Here is a 21,736-nt window from a genome sequence, read left to right as displayed (position 1 = left end):
AGCTGGATATCTCTGGACTTGATTAACTCCGTAATTATTGAGCTGTTTCTTTTGCTGTATCAGAAGTGGGGAGAAGTTATCTCTCCTCTTTGTAAATAATAAACTCTTGGCAGGCAGCCACTAGGTTGTTGCCAAGTTCCGTTATCTTAAGGAAAAGGATTTTGCCGGCTGGTTTGGTCTTTAACTCTTGAACGTCTGTTGGTGTGTGTGCGTGGGGTTGGGGACAGAACAGAGGGCCTCTAGCTAAGATTCTGTGCAATTCGGAGAACCCCCAAATCCCACTCCTGGCTGGCCCCTCCCATCCCGCCCCGCCCCACCCCTCCCAGGAGTCCCCACGCGGCCCATTTTGGATGCAGATAAGTGCAGGACGCACGTGGAGGCTCAGGGAAGGCCAGAAATGGACCAACCAGAAGTTCAGGAAGGCCGGAAACGGGGCCGTTTCTAAGGTGACCAACTTTTCTACAATGAGAAGGAGGACACAAATAAATTGAAGAAAAAAAAATATTCACTGAGAAAGAAGTGAATCTAACGCGTGCGTGGGTGCCGTGTCGTGTTTCAGTAAGAAGTAAACAAAGCCACTTGCACACGGCGCTCTCTCTCAAAACAATACTCCTGTGCGGAGCACATGCGTCTCATTATTGCATCTCCCTGCACTGTACCGAGCCTTGACGAAACGTCATGTCCAATACAAATACGTCACATTGCACGCAACGGATCGGATCGGCATCGATCGAATACGGAGATTTACAGATTAGTCTTCAAATATCGAAAAGGAGGACATGTAGGAGGACACTTTTCGAGAGAGGACAGAACTTACAAAAGGACTGTCCTCCCTAAAGGAGGATGATTGGTCACCTTACGTTTCCGGGCTCCAGAGGGCCTCCGGAGCCTGGGGAGGCTGTTTTCGCCCTTCTGGAGACTTGAGGAAAGCCGCCAGAGCCCGGGGAGGGAAAAACGCCCCCCCCCGGTGATGGTGCAGGAGGCAGACTAGGCCACACCCACCATGGCCATGCCCACCCAGCAACCGGGCAGAGAAACCCTTGCTAAAATTTTTGAAGCCCACCCCTGCTCTTTTCCCTTTTGCATCTTCTCGCCTTCCCAAATATCAAGTTGCAGAGAAGGAACCCATTTTTTCTTTCCAAAGGTCTAAATTCATCATTTGCAGAGGCTGAAGACAGAAACCTGGGCTTGTTAGCTTTATTTCCGAGCACTTATTCGTCATAGACAGATGGCTTCCTTGGACAATGCTGTCATCTGCCGGGGCAGGATTGTGACATACGAATTCCAGATCAGACTCCAGGGATTTACAAATAAGGAAGGGATTTAAAAAAACATCAGATCATTTTTGCCCCTTTAGTCTAGTATTGCATATTCTGGCTGGCCGTTTTATTTAAAGGTTTTAGCGACAGAAGGGTCTTTTACAGGCAGGTCTAAAAGGTTGAAATCAGGGGTGAAATGTAAAATGTGTTACTAACGGTTCTGTGGGCGTGCCTTGGTGGGAGTGGGGGTAATGTGACTGGGTGAGCGTGGCCACCTTTTTTTTTTTTAACTTTTCAAAGCATTTTTTCTAATGCTTTGAAAAGCCTCTGCCGATCAGGCAACTCAACTGGGATCGTCAGAGAGGCATTTTAAAGAATGCTTTGAAAAGCCTCTCTGACGATCAGGCAACTCAGCTGGGATCGTCAGAGACTTTTCAAAGCATTTTTTTTACCCCCTTTTCGGCCAAGGAGTTGCAGAAAAAAATGCTTTGAAAAGCCTCTGAGGATCCCAGCTGAGTCGCGCGATCATCAGAGGCTTTTTTTTTTTACTTTTAAAAGCATTTTTTCATTGGAAGAGGTTGTAGAAAAAATGCTTTCAAACGTTAAAAAAGCCTCTGATGATCATGCGACTCAGCTGAGCATGGGGGGGGGGGCAGGGATTTTTGCTACCGGTTCTCCAAACCACCCACTGCCATCACTACCGGATCGGGTGATCCGGTCCGAACCGGGAGCATTTCACCCCTGGTTGAAATAGCGGCCAAGTGGCCTGGATGAACGGTTGTAATTTGAGGAGTAATCGCAACGAACATCAGTTCGTTTGGTTTGTGTGTTGGCCAAGGTTACACTTCAAAGAGCCTTGATAGTACAGTGGTCTAAGCACCCTGTTATTAACACAGCTGCCTGCAATTACTGCTGGTTCGAATCTCTCCAAGGCTCAAGGTTGACTCAGCCTTCCATCCTTTCTAAGGTAGGTGAAATGAGGACCCAGTTTGTGGGGGCAATAAGCTGACTTTGTATAAATATACAAAAGTATGAAGGCTATTGCTTATGCATTGTAAGCCGCCCTGAGTCTCCGGAGAAGGGCAGCATATAAATCAAATTAAAAAATAAATAAATAAATAAAAATCTGCCCCAAGATGTGGCTGTGTCTGATTCTGATCGCTTTCTCTGGAGTTTTTCTGCCAGAAGGTCCCTTTCCTCCATCACCTCCCACCCTTCCTCTTTGCCATTTGCGTGGCAATTATTTAGTCAGAGTTACCAAAACAAATCTCAAGGCAGAACCACTGAAAGCTATTCAACAAATGACTCAGAGGTTCTGGGTTTTCTTCCACCCCCCCTTTTCCTCCTGCCCCCCCCCTCCAGCCAACCACTGAATGCATTCAGGACAAAATACTTTCTGGACGTAACCAAGAGCTGTGTAATTAGAGTATTTTCAATAGCACTTTAGTCCTGGAAGTGCTAATGTAGGGCTGGTACCTCTGCGGTAAAGTTTGGGTGATGAATCAAATCCAGACCTGACCATAATTGTCAGCTCCCAGAAAGTAAGTAGTGTTAAAAGGACAGTGCAGATAATAGCTTTCTATTGAACAGGGATGTTCAATTTTTCCCCTCTCCAAATTTGTCAAGGGCTAAGATGTGTGTAGCACGTGCGTGAACCGCAAATGAGCTCACCACATTTTCATCTAACGTACGACGCAGACGCAAATGGTGGGGCGGGGGTTGGGTGGGATGAGATCCTGCTTCAGTGTGTCAAGTCAAGCCAGACAGTAGGGTTACTGAAATAAACCGCAATTGGGTTCAACTAACTTTGCACGGTGTTGGGTGAACATAGTCGGTTCCTTCTGAATGTATTGATAGTGCTCTTTAGAGTGTTCTGAAGCAGGGGTCACCAATCTTTCGGACCTCAGGGACCACTAAATTCACAATTTTAAATCCCGCGGACCACTAATATGATCTGCCTAATGACCAGCTGGGTGGGCGTGGCTAGGTGGTCATATGACTGGGTGGGCGTGGTTAAACTCGCTCACATCGAGGGGCGCCTTGCCAGCCTCTACTCGCTACTCAGGGGTGGGTTCTAAATTTTTTTACTACCGGTTCTGTGGGCGTGGCTTATTTTGTGGATGTGGCTTGGAGGTCATGTGACTAGGTGGGCGTGGCTAGCTGGTCAGAGTCATTTCTGGAAGGTCCTCACACTTACGACCAGTCTGCGCACTTACGACCCAACTCATTTGTTTGCTTTTAACACTGATCAGCTGTAGGGCGGCCCTTTGAAGCTCCGCGGCAAGAGTTTAAACAGTTTTTTTCCCTCTAGTCATCAGCTGGGACTCAGGAGGCAGCAATAGAATGGGGGTGGGACCAAATAAAAGGTAAGAATAATGTGGGGGGATGGGGGGGTGGAGGGCGGGGGAAGAACCGGTTCGGTGACGTCATATCGCCACCGCTACCGGCTCGGCCGAACCGGACTGAACCGGGAGGAACCCACCACTGTCGCTACTCCTCGCCTGCCCGCCCAGGCTCCTTAGGGCCTCAACAGGAAGCAGTTGTTGGAGCTAAGCAGCCACCATGAGAAAGAGTTGGCAAAACAGCTCAGTTCAAATTGGATCTGACCTAGAAGGAGGCTCAGCAGAAGCATCTCACTAAAGACTAGAAGCGTAGGCTTTCCAAGCAGAGGGAAGACCTGCGGGAGTGCAAGGCCAGGTACCTTGATGCTCAGCAGGCTGAGATGGTCAGCCAGTTCCAGGCCATGATGCAGTCCCACTGGAACAAGGCCCTCTGGCTCTTTGCCACCAGCGGCACTTCCCTCCAGCCTTCGCCCAAAGCCCCGCACCAGGAGGCTGAAGAAGACCCAAAGTCGGAATTTCTGCCTCCCTCCAACCCACACAAAAAGACCCCGAAGGGGGAGACTCTCAGCAGCAACACAAATGTTCATTGCACATATCTGATCCAGGGATTGTAGGTTGAGGACCCCTGATTTAGTGCAATATAAAAAATGCAAATAATGTTTCTGTGGACCACCAAAATTTTCTTGTGGACCACCAGTTGGTGACTGCTGTTCTAAAGAGCCATGGAAGAAAAGGTGCTGCACAACAGCCAGACAACTCAGGGTGTTTCATTCACTACCATTTCTTTGGAGCTCCTGGCAAGTTGAAGAGATGTGGGTTGGTCTATCTTTTTCTCGTTAACTCTCTTAATGTTTATTCAATAAAATATTTTGGGTGCTTCACCTTGGTTTGAGTCTACTACAGTCTCCAAATCCTAAAAAACCTACTAACCGCAGATGTCCACCAATGACAAAGAGGTGTCATATTTTCAAATTTCACATTAAGAGCCGAGGTGACGCAGTGGTTAGAGTGCAGTACTGCAGTCTACTTCAGCTGACTGCTAGCTGCAGTTCACCAGTTCAAATCTCACCGGCTCAAGGTTGACTCAGCCTTCTATCCTTCCAAGGTGGGTAAAATGAGGACCCAGATGGTTGGGGATATGGTTGGGATGTTTTAAATTTTGGGCCAAAGTTGTGCCAGGCTTAAAGTTGCCAAGGTTGGAGACCCCTGTTGTAGAAGGTCAAGCACTCTTTAAAAGTCAACAGAAAGTCATCAACCATAGAAGGGAAGAGGATGTGAACTCTCCAAGGTCCTTAAAACTTTAGAGTTCTGTTTAATAAACGGGCCCATTTGGGGGAATCATGGAATACATTAAACAAGTGTTTGTGATACTGTTGGAAGAAAATATCAATCTGGGTTCAGTTCCAAGTGGGGAAAAAGACACTGGAAACATGGAGACTGCTTGGAAAGATGGTTTAATGGTGGACAGGATCACATGGTTTGAGTTCCTGAATTGAAAAGGGGCAGAGATGCTGAGCGTGCCTTGGTTTTATGCCCTCTCTGAGCTTTGAACTTCCTGGGGCACAGGAAGAGTATCCTGATTGGTTGTCAGACTCCCAGGGGGTGGTCGTCTTAGCTAGCCTTGCTGGCTGATGTAATCTTCCCAGGTGCCATGTGGTGAGTTTCTGTTGCTAGATGGGTCCTATTGTGTTGCAGATGATGGTCCATTGACAAAGGTGGAGGGAATGAGTGAGCTTGGCTGAGGCCTTAATGGCCCATTGACAAAGGTGAGGGGAGGCAGGAAGCTGCTTTGTCTTTAAAACATGTTTCTCTATTTCTCATCCAGGGAAATATAATATTCTGCCTTTTTATTATTTCCTAAAATATTTCATTCTTCTAGGAGAGGGGTGAGTGCTAACTTCCTACAATACTCAGGAGCCTGAGTGGCGTAGGAAGCTAATGCCTCCTACTGAGGCAGCATTTAACATCCAGCTGCCTGCAATTACTGCGAGTTCAATTCTCACCAGGCTCAAGGTTGACTCAGCCTTCCATCCTTTCTAAGGTGGGTAAAATGAGGACCCAGTTTGTGGGGGCAATAAGCTGACTTTGTATAAAATATACAAAAGTATGAAGGCTATTGCTTAACACATTGTAAGCCGCCCTGAGTCTCCAGAGAAGGGTGGCATATAAAAATAAATAAATAAATAAAAAATACTCAACAACTTTAAGACATGTGGATTTCAGTTCCTAGAATTCCCAGTCAGCATGCTGTCCACAAATCTGAAAGTTGCTGGGGAAGGTGAGAGATATTGCATTAAACAGTAAAATGAACAGATTGGATTCACAGACAGAAGTGTAAAAAGAACCTAACTCAAGTTATCACTAATTGAGTTTATCACACTGCGAGAATCTGTCTGCTAGATGTGAAATCAACCTGCTTAAGCATGTTCTATGAACCCAATCTTAGTAAGTGACTGTTCCGTAACTTTTAAAGATTTTTATCCTACCCCTCATTCATTCAGGGCTTCAAGTCCTATTTTTCCTTACAACGTAATAAAGTAGGTTGATTTGCTAGGGAGCGATTGGCCCAAAATCACCTAGTTAAATTGTTTGGTTGAGGGGGAATTAAAACTGAATTCTCCCCAATTCTAATCCAACACCATAACTACTGCGCAACACTTAAATTTATCTTTCTCTCTGTATATGTGTGTGTGAGAGAAGGGAGAGAGGGAGAACAACAGACTGAGATTTCTTGATGGCTTCACGTCAGGACTGTAAGCACTGCCAGGAATACAATTAAAACAGCAGAACAATTAAACAAGATACAAGAAAACAGTGGTGGTTTTTTTTCCAAAATGAAAATGTTCAAGCTCATTTGAGGGATGAGAACACTTGCGATATTAATCTCCCAACTCTCTGCAGCAAAAATAAAATTATGTTTGCTGTCAATCTGTTACGAGCCCAGTTTAAGAACTACATTTTTTTAAAAAAACCTTTTGATGGCTGTCAGGTTGGAAACAGTTGAATGTTGGCAATCCGACTGTTGCCCATCGCTTGAGATATAGTTAAACAAAGCTTGGCATATGCCCATGATGGCGAACCTATGGCACGCGTGCCAGAGGTGGCACGCAGAGCCCTCTCTGTGGGCACATGCACCATCACCAGCTGCTATTCTGGTTTCTGAAAAACGGCCTGAAAATGGCTGAAAAATGGGCAGAAAACAGCTCAAAAAATGGCCAGAAAATAGGCCCCAAAACAGCCTAAAAATGGCCCCCAAAATGGCTGGAAAATGTCCCCAAAAAGATCCCAAAATGGCCTGAAAACACCTCAAAAAACAACAAAAAAAAAACAGGCCAGGGTTTTTTTTGGGCCAAAAACAGCCTGAAAACTGCCCAAAAAGGGCCTCAAAACAGCCCGAAAAATGACCTGAAAATGGCCCAGAAAACAACCTGAAAATGGCCCCAAAAATGGCCCAAAAAACAGTGTGTGTATGTGCTGGCCAGCTGGTTCAGGGTTCTGGCACTCTGGCGCGCGCAGATGCATGCATATTCCGGTTTGGGCACTCGGTGCCAAAAAGGTTCGCCACCACTGGCATATGCCATCTTTGTAAAAAAAAAAAAATGATGATGTGCGAGTTGCAGTTTTCACAGTTTGTCTCTCCAAAATTTCTTTCCTCGCAGACGGCGCAAACTGTCCTGCTGGTTGTTGCTGTCTTCCTGATCTCCTGGCTCCCACACCACATCATCACAATGTGGGCCGAATTTGGGCAGTTCCCCCTGAACAATATCTCCTTCACCTTCCGCATCATCTCCCATTGCTTGGCCTACGGGAACTCCTGCATCAACCCCATCATCTACGCTTTCCTCTCGGAGAATTTCCGCAATGCCTGCCGTCAAGTCTTCACTTGCAAGTTCCTCCTTCAGCCGGCCCCTGCGGACAAGCTGGTGAGAGTTCGCATGGAGAATTTTTCCACCACTCACTCCACAACCAACGTGTGAAAGGGAAGCCGAAACTTAAAGTAGTACGGGAAGAAAAGCAAACCGGTGGCCATGCAAAAGTGATCAGAAATGGGTTTATCTTGGGAAAGCTGGCCTGAGCAGGTCATTCATCATGTTCCTCAGGGTGATACTACCCATCCATCATATTTACCATGGTGATATTATTCATGAGTCAGGTACATAATTATTAAATTACCCATCTCTCATGCTCACCATGGTTATATTACCCATCCCTGATATTCACCATGGTGATATTACCTATCCACCATGCACACCACGGTTATATTACCCATCTCTCATGCTCACCACGGTTATATTACCCATCTCTCATGCTCACCATAGTTATATTACCCATCTCCGATATTCACCATGGTGATACTACTCATCCATCATACACACCACGGTTATAGTACTCATCTCTCATGCTCACCACAGTTATATTACCCATCTCTCATGCTCACCATGGTTATATTACCCATCTCTGATATTCACCATGGTGATACTACTCATCCATCATGCACACCACGGTTATAGTACTCATCTCTCATGCTCACCACGGTTATATTACCCATCTCTCATGCTCACCATGGTTATATTACCCATCTCCGATATTCACCATGGTGATACTACTCATCCATCATACACACCACGGTTATAGTACTCATCTCTCATGCTCACCACAGTTATATTACCCATCTCTCATGCTCACCATGGTTATATTACCCATCTCTCATGCTCACCAAGGTTATATTACCCATCTCTCATGCTCACCATGGTTATATTACCCATCTCTCATGCTCACCAAGGTTATATTACCCATCTCTCATGCTCACTATGGTTATATTACCCATCTCCGATATTCACCATGGTGATATTACCCATCCATCATGCTCACTATGGTTATATTACCTGTCATGGCCACCATGGTGATATTACCCATCTGTTATGGTCGCCATGGTTATAGTACTCATCCGTCATGGCCACCATGACAATATTACCCATCCGTCTTGTTCACCATGGTTATGCTACCCATTCTTCGTTGTCACCACTCTGACTTTTTCAGCCCTAGTCCATTCGTGGCTTAGAAAGGATAACGAGCTGCTTCTCATATTGCCTGAAGGGAAAGTTTCAATGTTCTGGAAGGTACTAATTTCTACCTGCTGCCTGCTACTGAAAAAGGCAGTGAAAAGGAGACCCCCCAGCACAGCAAGCCCTCTTAATGTGGCTGCTACCAAGCCCTAGAACCCTTCAGCTCACAGAAAGCATCTCCATTTTTTTTTTTAGGGTGACGGTTGGTGCTTTTGTGTGTGCCACTACTTTTCAGAAAGTTTGCACCGAAGTAAAACCGTCCATGCCTCAAATCGTGCAAGGTTGTGATGCCAAGCTTTATCTTGCTTTGGAAAAATTGATTTTGCACTTTTCATTATTGATATGTGTTAATTTATTCTGAAGTCATGGAAAGAACAAGAGGGACCATGGCACTTTGCTTTTTGCTGACTGTTTGAAATCTATTTCAGCCACCACCCTGTCTTGGTCTGAATATTTTCGAGAATTTCATTGCAACCCAGAGAACTAAAAATGTAAAGAGCATTGTAGGTTCAGGAACGGTGCAAATTCCAAGCTGTCTTAAACAGGAAAAGTACATTATAATGCGTTGTTTTTTTGTGTGAAAGAAAGACCACTTATTGCTTTCTGATTTGCAATTAGCCATCCCTCCCCGAAGTTCATTGGAATGTAAACAAAATATGGAGAAACACCCCTAATGAACGAAGCACTGCCGGATACTCTGAAATTAGGAAGTGCTGGAGAACTGTCAAACTATGCAGCACAAAGGACACAATTTGAGGGTTTCCACACCAAATGCAGTCCCTCCATGCCCTGAAAGTGGTTTACCTAGTAGTCCTTCAAAATCGGGGCAGCTGCTACCTTGAGCTGCTTCTGGATGCGTGGATAACTCCCAGAATCCTCCATCAAATAATGCCTTTGTAGAGATATCATAGAGCTGAGATTCACATATCTGCGGGAACATCCCGACCTGGGTAGGAAGGAAGACATGATGAGAAGCGATGGTACTAATTGGGTTATTTCATTTTGATTAACTGTCAAAGTCAATGAAATAACATGGTTTAGATCAGAGGTGGTATTCAGCCGGTTCTAACGAACCAGTAGCGGAAAGTTTGAGTAGTTCGGAGACCTGGCAAATACCACCTCTGGCTGGCCCCACCCCCATCTATTAACTGCCTCCCGAGTCCCAGCTGATTGGCTGGGTATTCTTTTGTTGCCCTGCACAGGAAAACGGAGCTGGAAAGCAGGTTAGTGGGGTGGGGAGGGAATGGGGATTTTGCAGTATCCTTCCCCCAGGAGTGGGGAGGGAATGGGGATTTTGCAGTATCTTTCCCCTGCCATGCCCACCAAGCCACATCCACCAAGTTACGCAATGCCCATCAAGCCACACCCACAGAACCGGTAGTAAAAAAATTTGAATCCCAAGACTGGTTAAGATCCTGGGTCTGTCGCAGGGGTGGGTTCTACTTACCTTTACCACCGGTTCGCAACAGGATCGCTCGCTCATGCGCCTTGCTTCTCCGCATGCGCAGATCACTGATGATGACATCCGGGGCAGTGGGCGGGGCCTCCCGCCGATTTTACTACCAGTTCTTGTGAACTGGTCCGAACCGGGGGCAACCCACCACTGGTCTGTCGTCTTTTGGGGAAGAATGTTTGGCACATCGCTGGAAGTCTACGAGAAGACCTTCTCTGGAAGAACATAGATGAGCTGTAGTTGCTCAGGTGCCGAACAAGATGGACCACAGCAATCCATGATGAATCATGAACTCTGAATTTCCTTTTTTTCACCACTAGATCATACAAGCCTTCAGACTGGATCCAACAGCTTGGAATGGAGACATGTTCTTTCCCCCCCCCCCAGCATTTAAACTGTGGGTTGTCCACATGTGGCCAAACACCATCTGGGTGTAAAGGAAATTCCATCTGGGAAAACTGAAGTTTAAAACTGAGCCTCAAATGCAGTTTACCACACTTGGTTGCAAGTTCCATCTAGAACAGCATAAAGACAGATGAGAGAATGTGCTTTTATACGTAACACAGACACTTCAGTTTGGCCAGATTTAGAATTGTGGTTATTATAGTATTATCTTTGAAACGTTGAAGAAGTCAAGATGTATTTTTCTGTTCAAAGCTGAACACTGCAGCGTTGGTTAATGTTTGTGTCCGGATATGGTTTTGTTTGGTTGTCAAAGTTACTAATTGTGTATTGTTGGAACCCTTAGTTTAGAAGCCAGTGGGAATCCATTGTTATTGTATCGCACTACTGATGTAAGATGTTAAGTAAAGCATTACTGATTACTTTTACTGTGATGGGAAAAGAACCGTGTGCGTCTCGTCTATCTTTGCAAATTGGAGCACACTGCATTAAAAACGTCCCGTTTCTCAGCTGCTAAACAGTTACTATTCTGCTTATCGGCAATGCTTGCTGTAGTCTGGTCCAGCTGAGATATTGGTCCGATTCACATGGCAGTCCAAGTCATAATGTGGCTTGTTTATTGTTGGCTTATCATGCTAAGTGAATCCAGCCATGATGGCTTGTAAATTGTGTTTTATGTTACACAAGTCCAGTCAACTGCAGAGTTGCCTTCTCCCTCGGCAAACTGTAACTGGGTCAGCATTGTGAAAATCAAGGTACAGGCAGTCCTTAATTTTATGACCATAGAATTAAGAATAGGGTTGGAAGGGGCCTTGAAAGTCTTCTAGTCCATGGCAAGAAATCCTGTACATTCTCAGACAAATGGCTGTCCAATCTCTTCTTAAAAGCCTCCAGTGATTACCCACAACTTCTGGAGGAAAGCTGTTCCATTAATTGCCCTCATTATCAGGAAATTTCTCCTTAGTTTCAGGCTGGATCTCTCTTTAATGAATTTCCACCGATTACGTCTTGTCCTGCGCTCAAGTGCTTTGGAGGATAGGTAGATCCCGTCTTCTCTGTGACAGCCCCTCAAGTAAGACCATAATAGGAATGATAAAATTTGTCGTTAAGGGATGAAATCCTTAAGCAAGGCATCGCATGACCCCACTCGATTTTATGCCCTTTTCCCCCCCATGAGTATTGCTGAGCACATTGTAAGCCGCCCTGAGTCTTCGGAGAAGGGCGGCATATAAATCAAATTAAAAAAAAAAAAAGTGAATCACCATGTTGTTAAGTGAGACATCATGAGACTGTGACTTCTGATCTTTTCTGCTGGTTTCCCCATTGACTGCGCTTGTCAGAAGCCAGCTGAGAAATCGCAAATGAGTTACATGACCAGAGAGATACTGCGACAGTCGTAAGTGTCTGATGTACTTTTTCAGCACTGCTGTAACTTTGAATGGTTCCTAAACAAATGGCTGTAAAGTCGAGGACTACCTGGAAAAAGAATTTCTAACCTGCTCGGGCAGGTGTAAAATAAACTGCATTTAGAAACGTTTAGAATAAGGAAGTTGAAATATAGTATACATATATTTGTATGCTAAGCCAGTGGTTCTCAATCTTTTATCACGCAACTCCCTTTAAATATCTTTTGTGGCCACGGGCTCCCAAGACTTAACTCAAGATTTAAATCATAACATTTCTTCGTGGACCCCGTGATGACATTGCAGCCCCCCCCCACTCCCCGGGGTCCACAGACCACAGGTTGAGAACTGTGCTAAGCTATGAAGATTGATGGATTGCATAGCAACATATCAGAGGTGAAATCCAGCAGGTTCTGGAGAACCGGTAGCAGAAATTTTGAGTTCAGAGAACCGGCAAATAGCATCTCTGGCTGGCCCCAAAGTGTGGTGGGAATGGAGATTGTGCAATATCCTTCCCCCTGGAGTGGGGTGGGAATGGAAATTTTGCAATATCCTTCCCCAGGAGTGGAGTGGGAATGGAGATTTTGCAGTATCCTTCCCCTGCCATGCCCACCAAGCCACGCCCATAGAACCGGTAGTAAAAAAATTTGGATTTCACCACTGCAACATATCATGTGATACTCCAAATCTACAACCAGTCTTGCTGAATCCCAAGTGGTTGTAGGTAACAACAACCCTTCGGTTCCTAGAAACTTAAAATTGCAGCACAAATGTCAACACGACATAAATCTTGGTTGGAAAGTAAGGTTCAATAACAACAACAACAACAAAAATCAGATGCCTTAGCTTGAAGTGAACTGTGGCTCCTGTTTTAATAAATTTTGGTAGCAGGAAAAGGGGTTACCAGACTACAACAAACAAGCATAGTTCTCCTCCTACAATGCTTGACCAAGAATGAAGTGAACCTCTGATATATTGTTTCCTTGATTTATGATCTGCGTAAATCACAAGGAGTACAGCTTGACCTAAAAAAGACTTGACCTTGTGCTAGATTAGAAAGGAATCAAGGGTGTATTTTTTTTTGTAGTATTGTTACCTTTGTGATCTAAAACAACATGGAGTTCTTGTGTCTAATTGGTAAAATGGTAGAATGTAGAGAGTTAGGGTTAATCCCAGTCAGTATTAAAAATGCTCTTTAGTTTTATTTTATTTTATTTTATGAATGTAGAGGTTTTCTTAAAACCAAACTTTCGTTGCTGCTTCAAAAAAGTCTTTTTAATCCCATACAGGACAGACTCCGTTAAGATTACTTGTTAAGTAGCCATCACCTTGATACCAATACAGTGACTGGACAGGAACCAGAAAGCCAAGGAACAGAAGAATATAGTGGTGAAAAATCCCCCAAACCCTGCAGGATACGTCTTTGAAATTTCTCAAGTATTGCTCTTTCTGGTTTTATTTCTGTATCTTTAATAGCAACCAAGCAGAGTGGCTGTATTTGCACAGTATGCTCTGCAAGAAACTAAGTTTGCAAGCATACTCACAAGCCGAGTTTTAAATACAACCCCAGCAACCAGCTGACTTTCAACTGAGATTTCAGGTTACACCATTCATCCAGGGGTGAAATCCAGCAGGTTCTGACAGCTTCTGGAGAACCGGTAGCAGAAATTTTGAGCAGTTTGGAGAACCGGCAAATACCACCTCTGGCTGGCCCGAGTGGGGTGGGAATGGAGATTTTGCAATATCTTTCCCACAGGAGTGGGGAGGGAATGGGGATTTTGCAGTATCCTTCCCCTGCCACGCCCACCAAGCCATGCCCATAGAACCGGTAGTAAAAAAATGTGGATTTCACCACTGCATTCATCTTTAAGTCAGATGGTGCAGTTCAGATTTGCTACAGGTTGTGGCATCTGAATAAAAAAGATGCAAGAACTTGGCCATTTCTGATTGCTATGGGTGGAGTAAATATGCTTGCTAATTACGCTGTGAGAAAGTACCACTATGCCTGGATATCAGACATTTGCATTGCTCTTTTATCCTTTCCGAACCATTTTCCCAGTTAATTGGAAATGGGTCTATGACAATTTGCCATGGCCAACCTTGCTACAGGACAAAGGATACTGCAAGAGTTACACTGATATCAAAGAAGTGGTGGGATAGAATAATTACCAAAAGGATGCAAAAGGAGGGACAGAATGAAATGAAATGTGAAGGACAAAAATTAAAATAATTTTTTAGTTATTTTGAATAATTAAATTGTCCCGTGGCAAGTTGTCTGTTCTGATTGGAAATAGCAGCTGCTTTGATGTAGATCACATGAAGTCAACAAGTCTTAAAGCTGCCAAGTTTGAAGACCTCTGCACTTAAGAGACCTTGGATATTACTGCTCATGGTGCTGCCGTGTCTGCCTCTGTACTCTTCAAGGTAAGCTGGATAGCTGCAAATGTCCACATCACCTACTCAAAGCTCTCGAGACAAGCTCAGAGGCACTTCTTTCCCTTGTTAACATTTGTGTTCTGGCACTGAAAGCAAAACTGCTATGGATCAAGCCTCCTGGTGAGGTTCAGCAGCAAAAGTAGATCTAATGCTAAAAAAAAAAACCCCAATAGTAAAAAAACAAACAAACCCTGATACGAGTCAATAGAGTGGTTTATAGCAGGCATGATAAAGACACAAACAATGATTGTAGGAACTTGGGAAGAGGTTTGGTTTTGGGTTGGAAGAACTCGAATACCATAAAATGGTGGGACATTCAACTCCATTACATTTCTTGCAGCAGCTTTGCTGTTCCACAAAATTAAGCCACTGACTGGCATCACAAACTTATAATGTGGTCTGTAGAAACCTCAAACCAGAAACCTGCCCATATGAGCAATGAGTATATGATCCATTGGACTATAATAGTCCAAACAAAATTAAGGATATACAGGTAGTCCCTGACTTATGACAATTGAGGCCAGTTTCTGTTGCTAAGTGAGACATTTGTTAAATGAGTTTTACCCCACTTTATGACCTTTCTTGCCAGTTAAGTGAATCACTGGAGTTAAGTTAGTAACACGGTTATTAAGTGAATGGGGTTTCCCCATTGACTTTGTCAGAATGTTTCAAAAGCGATCACATGACCCCAGGACTCATGAGTCAGTTGCCAAGCATCTGAATTTCAATCACGTAACCATGGGATTGCCGCAACGGTCATAAGTGTAAAAAATGGTCATGTCAACTTTTTTTTAGTGCCGTTGTAACTTTTAATGATCAGTAAACAAACTGTTGTAAGTCGAGGACTAGCTGTATACAATTTTCTGAATTCAGAATGGAATAACTAGTATGCACTGAACTGCTTCTGGTTTCCAGGAAACTATCAAATTGCACCTGGAATGGCAGAACCTAGAGGGGGTTTGGCATGGCTGAGGACCAGACCATTTTGTACCTGAACTGCTGGATTTTACCATTTGTAGAATAATATATAAAAATCAATTTGGACAATACAAAACATACATTAATATGTTGAATAAATCTGGTGAATAAAGCATGCTCCATGTTTTTATAGGATAGCTGCAGTTTCTGACTGTTCCATGTCAGCACCCATATATTAGCGCACTTTTATTAAGGAATTGAGTGGTCCAAAATCAAATACACAAAATGTCTGAAATATATTAGGAACTGCTTCAAACATTAAATTAGGTCCTCCAGGCAAATTCAGAATTTCTTCTTTTTACGCAAAGACTCCTTAACAACTATATCTAGTCCTGGGAGTGGACTTTTTTTGCGAGCTGCCGTTTCTATTTTCCGAACAAGATCTACATCCCACCTATGGGTTACAAAACTGACCGCAGTCCCAAGGAATTTACTGCCGATGCGACCGATTCGCCCCACCCGATGCAGGTAATCTGGCAATGTTAAAGGGAAGTCGTAGTTAATGATGAGCTCTACATGAATGGTGTCCAATCCACGGGAAGCTATATCAGTAGACAACAAAATGTCAGCCTCGCCTCTCTGAAAGGCATTAAATATGCCCGCTCGTTCATCTGCTGCTATTTCTCCCTGCAGGCGTAAATGTTTGATGTTATGGTCTTCTAAAATGTAACTCAGCCAGTTAACAGTGCAGGCTCTGTTGCAGAAAATAATAACAGCTCCAGAAGATGAACCTCGCTCTTTGAGAAGTTGTAGCAGCTCTGCTGCTTTGTTACAACCTTTCAAACGTACGAATCTTTGCTTCACGTGAGGCTGAAGACAATGCAAACTCGAGCCGGTCAATACGGTGAAGTTGGAGAGATCGGCAGATTCACTCAACATCTGACTTAGCCCCTTTGGAAGAGTAGCGCCCATAGCCACCAGCTGGGCTTTGGGATCCCAAACCTCATCCCTGTCTTTAAAATTAGGGTCCAGAAAAGCTTGCTGGACGACATCCTTCAAAAAAGCATGTTGAATTATATCTTTCACCAGATCGATGAACGAGGCATCCAGCAGAGTATCCACTTCATCCAAAACCAAGAAGAGCAATTTCTCCAAAGACAACACCTTCCTCTTCAGGGCTTTGCTCAGAGCACCTGGCGTGGCGATCAGGAGGTCAGTGGAACCCTCACGGATCCGGCGCCGAACCACAGCCGTGCCCCGGCCTCCGCCGATCTCCTTCACCTGCAACTCCAAAGGATCAGCCAAGAGGGCAGCAACCCTGCACACCTGCCCCGCCAGTTCTCGAGAGGGCACCACCACCAAAGAGCGCGGAGAGGTCGCATAAGGGCCGTCCTCTGGGAGCTTTGGAGCCTGCAAGAGCCGCTGGAAGAGAGGGAGCAGGTAGGCCAAGGTTTTGCCGCTGCCAGTTTCAGCCCCGCACAGAGCGTGGCCCCCTTTCAGCAAGGCGGGGATGACGCGCTGTTGCACCGGCGAGGGCCGCGAGATGCCCAGCACCTCCTGCAAGGGGGCCTCCAAGCGAGGCTCCACGCCCAGCTCGAGGAAGGTGGACGGGGCGTCGTCGTCGCTCCGCTCCCGAGGAGTCTCCTCCCGCGTCCGCTCCAGCTGGAAATAATCCCCCTGGGACAAGCGGTGCTTCCAACCGTCCGACACCAAGCGCGGCCTATCCAGGCGGCCCACCGTGTGCCGGGCCGCCTGGCTCAATTCCTGCCTCCGGGTCCGCAGCAGTAGCTTTTCCCCGAAGGAAGCTCTGCCCTCCGTCTCGGCGCTCCCGCCTCGCTCCCGCTTGGACGCCGGACGCTCCAGCCTCAGCTTCCAAGCGTGGGGGATCCGCACCACGCGGTCGTCGGGCGGGGACGCTCCGGAGGCCTGGCGCTGCGGACAGCCGCGCACGGCCAGCGGCAGCCATGAAGGTAATCGGGCGGCCGTCGCGGGTCCACGAATTCCCCACATTAAGAGCGCCATGATGGAGCGGGAGAACGCGACGGTCGCCTATGGATGACGTGTAAAACGGGCGCGGTTTTTAATGGCCTGGCGGTGGAGGGCGCCCCTCGATGACGTCAATGACGCCCATGCCTCCTGTTGCCTTTTTAAGGCGAGGCGTTTAAAAACCATAGACTATAAAAATGTAGAGGAGCCTCTCTTTATATGAAAGGATAATGTTTCACTTTGGGGCATTTATTAGGATTGTTTTCATAATTTTTATGATGGTTTTCAGAAGCTTTATGATGGTGTTCATAAGAGGAGGACTTGAGACTTACAGTAAACATAGAGATCAGCTGAGAGCTATTATCCACGCATGGGTTAACTTATGCGATATTTATTTATTTATTTATTTATTTATTTATTTATTTATTTATTTATTTATTTATTTATTTATTTATTTATTTATTTATTTATTAATTATTTAATTTGTATACCGCCCTTCTCCCAGAGGGGACTCAAGGCAGTGAACAGCCAAAATTAAAAAACATACAGATACAAAAGTTAAGATAATTAAAAAAGAATTAAATCATTGGCTTCCCAATTTAAAACCCCCAAATCCATAAAATTTAAAATTCCAATTAAAAACCATTTAGGCTAGGCCGGCTTGGTGGAATAAAATTGCACCTTGTCAGAACTGGCCCGCCAAAATATGAGGTGGTGGTTTATAGGAATAGCAAAAAATTTCTTTCCACCAACCGGATTTTATCAATTCGGTTCGTAACCCTAAAAAAATTGAAAAATTTAAAACGTGGGACATTCCCTATGACCATTATAACAGCGAGACAAGCGAGGAGGCACGATTTTATTGATGTGAGAATGATCCACTTAATGTGAATAAAGTAGGAATCATACAGGGTCAGTTACATGAACACTAAAGGACCCTCTCTATTCACATTATTATAAGGGAGAAATGTCCTTGTTTGGAGATTATATTAAAAAAACAGCTAAATCTCATTATTAGTAATATATCTTCTGATGAGGCCTAGCTGTCACGGAAGGATAGCCACATGGAAAACACCTGAGGGGTCTCACTGTCAAAGACACAAGGACATGTATGTTACAAAGAGTTACTTATTACCTAAGGACAGCAATAAATCTCCTGTATTAGTAATTACAGAACTGAGGAAGGTTGTCTAGCTAAAGATAATCTTATAAACTAGACAATAATGGTTTAGTAATTAGGAAGTGTCAATTATCATATAACAAGTGTATGTTAACCATATATGGAAAAATGCATGTGCTCACCAAACCCTTTGTCTTGGAAACAAATATAAGCAGTTGTATCAGAGCTTTCCGGGGTTCAGAATTTCAGGTACAAATCTGGCTCTGAACCTGCGCAATAAACTGTATCTGGCTGACCCAGGAATGTTTTTCAGTCTTTCATTCCATAACACACTGAACGTTTAGGTAAGCATAACTGTACAATGTTCATTCGACAAAAAAACCCCCAACTTTGGCGTTTGTTTACACGTGGGCATCTCTACACTTTCCTATCTCTGTTTCGAATCTGGCGAGGGGGGAGGAGGGGGGAAAAAAAGTGCAAGGCCATGACGTCATATCTCGTCGCCTGGCGCATGCGCGGCAGCGAATGAAGGCTGTCCCCGAGCGATGGGAACCGGCGCCTGGTGAGTTGAGCTGGGAGACGCTTCCGAGCCGAGCCGTCCCATGCCGGAGGGAAGGGCTGGAGCTCCCGCGGGACAGGCTGGGTCCAGCAGAAGCCCCTGCAACGCTTCCGGCCCAGGGCAGTTGTCGGAGGTATATAGGTTCTCCTGCTTGAGCAGGGGGCTGGACTAGATGATCTCCAAGGGCCCTTCCAGCTTTATTCTAATTCTAGTAGGGAAAAAGAGGAGGTGGGAGTGTTTAAATAGGTTCGTTATTTTGAGTTACATATAAAAAAGTGGCATGAAAAGATAGTAAATTCAGTGAATGGCATGTATGGGATCTGAGCAGGGGGCTCGACTAGATGACCTCTAAGGTCCCTTCCAGCTTTATTCTATTTTAATTTTAGCAGAGAAAAAGAGGAGGTGGGGGTGTTAAATAGGTTCGTTATTTTGAGTTACATATAGAAAGGTAGCATGAAAATATAGTAAATTCAATGAATGGTATAGGATCTGAGCAGGGGGCTGGACTAAAAGACCTCTAAAGTCCCTTCCAGCTTTATTCTAATTCTAGTAAGGAAAAAGAGGAGGTGGGAGTGTTTAAATAGGTTGGTTATTTTGAGTTACATATAAAAAGGTGGCATGAAAATTTAGTAAATTCAGTAAATGGTATAAGATCTGAGCAGGGGGCTGGACTAGAAGACCTCTAAGGCCCCTTCCAGCTTTATTCTAATTCTAATTCTAGTAGGGAAAAAGAGGAGGTGGGGGTGTTAAATAGGTTGGTTATTTTGAGTTACATATAAAAAGGTGGCATGAAAATATAGTAAATTCAGTGAATGGCATGTATGGGGTCTGAGCAAGGGGCTGGACTAGAAGACCTCCAAGGCCCCTTCCAATTCTCTTAATCTGTTATTCTTAAGTGAGCTTGGATATTGAGTAAAGGGGGCTATGATGCCCCCTTTCATCTAACGTTTTAGGGGAGAAAATAGGGTATGTGATCAAGACAGATGAAGCGATTTAGGCAATGACAAAAAATTAGAAACATGTTTTATAAATTTTATTGCAGTTTCATTGCAATGAATGGGAGGTCTTTAAAAACAACAGCAGCAATGGTTGTCTTATAACTCAGTGCCCGGATTGACATGGCAGAATCCAGAAGTATTACCTAGGATAGTGGATTTGTATGTAAAACCAAGCCATTAATTGAAATTTGCAACTCGGTTTCTATGTACAGGTAATCCTCAACTTGTGACTGCAATTCAGCCCAAAATTTCAGTTGCTAAAGAAGACAGTTGAGTTTTGCCCCACTTTGCGACCTTTCTTGCCACGGTTGTTAAGTGAATCACTGCAGTTTTTAGTAACACAGTCAATCTGTTCAGTCAATCTGGCTTCCATCATTGACTTGTTGCAAAAGGGGAGTCACATGACCACGGGACACTGCAACTGTCATGAATACACCCTGGTTGCCTGGTGTCTGAATTTTGATCATGTGGCCACACAGATGCTGCACAGTTGTGTAAAAAGAAGTCATCAGTCACTTTTTTCTGTGCCACTGTTAACTTCGAACAGTTGTTAAACGAATGGTTGTAAATCAACTACTTGTGTGGATTCAGCCATTTTATCAGAATCAAATCTTAACTTGGTTACCGTAAGTTCTACATAGAACAAATGAATTAAGCTAGGGTTGGGTGCTGTATCTGACTCTGATGGTTGTTATAAGTGCAACAGATGGGTTTTATTTATGCAAAGAATAATCTGATTGGACAGTTTTTATCAGGGGTGAAATGCTTCCGGTTCGGACTGGATCTCCCGATCCGGTAGCGATGGCGGGTGGTTCGGAGAACTGGTAGCAAAAATCCCTGCGCCCCTCTACCATGCCCAGCTGAGCCGCACGATCATCAGAGGCTTTTTTTTTTTTTTTTACTTTTAAAAGCATTTTTTCTATAACCTCTTCTGACGAAAAAATGCTTTTAAAAGTAGGGGAAAAAAGCCTCTGATGATCGCGCGGCTCTGCTGGGATCATCAGAGGCTTTTCAAAGCATTTTTTTCTCTTTGGCCAAAGAGGTTGTAGAAAAAATGCTTTGAAAAGTTAAAAAAAAAAAGTTAGCCCCACCCACCCAGTCACATTACACCCCCCCCCCCACCAAGCCATGCCCACAGAACCGGTAGTAACAAATTTTACATTTCACTCCTGATTTTTATGCTATTTCAATTCAGTGGGACTTTAACCTTTGAATGTATTTTTCCTCCCAGTTTCCTTTCTTCCAGCTGATTCCAAAGACATCATGCCAATGAACCGCATAGCTCTCAGTTTCACAAATAAAACAATACTGGCGCCAATGGTTCGGGTTGGGACCCTGCCGATGAGACTACTGGCTTTGGATTATGGTGCCGATATTGTATATTGTGAGGTAGGGGACACGGGCGTTTTCATCTCTTTCACATTTTTCTCAGGAGATAATAGAATAGGAATAGACTAGATGGCTTTATTGGCCAAGTGTGATTGGATAAAACAAGAAATTTGTCTCCGATGTATAAGCTCTCGGTATACATACAGAGTAATATAATCATAGGATACCAATAGGAGAAAGTAGTAGAAAAGATGAGAAGGATAATAGTAACACAGCCATACTAGATGGCTAAATATACACTTAGATATAAGACAGTACTCTGGTAACTGCGTGTTCAGCAGAAGGAAAAACCTGTATTTGTGTCTAGTTGTTTTGGCATGCAACGCCCTATAGCGGCATCTTGAGGGGACAAGTTGAAATAGTTTATGTCCAGGGTGTGAGAGTTCTGTATATATTTTCTCAGCC

General features: G+C 44.4%; 3 protein-coding genes across 5 annotated transcripts in view; 2 read left to right on the top strand and 1 right to left on the bottom strand.

The window, feature by feature from the left end:
- LOC139323734 (galanin receptor type 1-like) overlaps nucleotides 1-7,578 on the top strand; it is a 35,890-nt gene extending 28,312 nt beyond the window's left edge. The window contains exon 3 of the mRNA XM_070953200.1: nucleotides 7,261-7,578. Coding sequence (XP_070809301.1) covers nucleotides 7,261-7,578 — 318 coding nt within the window. The remainder of the gene's footprint in view (nucleotides 1-7,260) is intronic.
- A 6,998-nt stretch (nucleotides 7,579-14,576) lies between these two features.
- Nucleotides 14,577-17,316, bottom strand: DDX28 (DEAD-box helicase 28). Its single transcript, XM_070952793.1, has one exon. The coding sequence runs from the start codon at nucleotides 17,299-17,301 to the stop codon at nucleotides 15,622-15,624; it is 1,680 nt and encodes a 559-aa protein (XP_070808894.1). The 5' UTR covers nucleotides 17,302-17,316; the 3' UTR covers nucleotides 14,577-15,621.
- A 1,594-nt stretch (nucleotides 17,317-18,910) lies between these two features.
- DUS2 (dihydrouridine synthase 2) overlaps nucleotides 18,911-21,736 on the top strand; it is a 28,216-nt gene continuing 25,390 nt past the window's right edge. For 2 of the 3 annotated variants that reach the window (XM_070952738.1, XM_070952737.1), the window contains exons 1-2: nucleotides 18,918-19,077; nucleotides 21,174-21,331. In XM_070952738.1, coding sequence (XP_070808839.1) covers nucleotides 21,206-21,331 — 126 coding nt within the window. In that variant the 5' untranslated portion in view covers nucleotides 18,918-19,077; nucleotides 21,174-21,205. Of the gene's footprint in view, nucleotides 19,078-21,173; nucleotides 21,332-21,736 lie in introns of all 3 variants that reach the window. The other variant, XM_070952736.1, reaches the window with a different exon arrangement.

This window comes from Pituophis catenifer, unplaced genomic scaffold, assembly GCF_029215685.1.
Source record: "Pituophis catenifer annectens isolate HBS135680 unplaced genomic scaffold, rPitCat1.0.hap2 SCAF_13, whole genome shotgun sequence".
Classification (NCBI taxonomy): domain Eukaryota; kingdom Metazoa; phylum Chordata; class Lepidosauria; order Squamata; family Colubridae; genus Pituophis; species Pituophis catenifer.
This window is presented reverse-complemented; position numbering and strand designations above follow the sequence as displayed.

Excerpts from the sequence above, each read along its gene's own strand:
- DDX28 (XM_070952793.1), bottom strand. The coding sequence starts at position 17,301 with ATGGCGCTCTTAATGTGGGGAATTCGTGGACCCGCGACGGCCGCCCGA.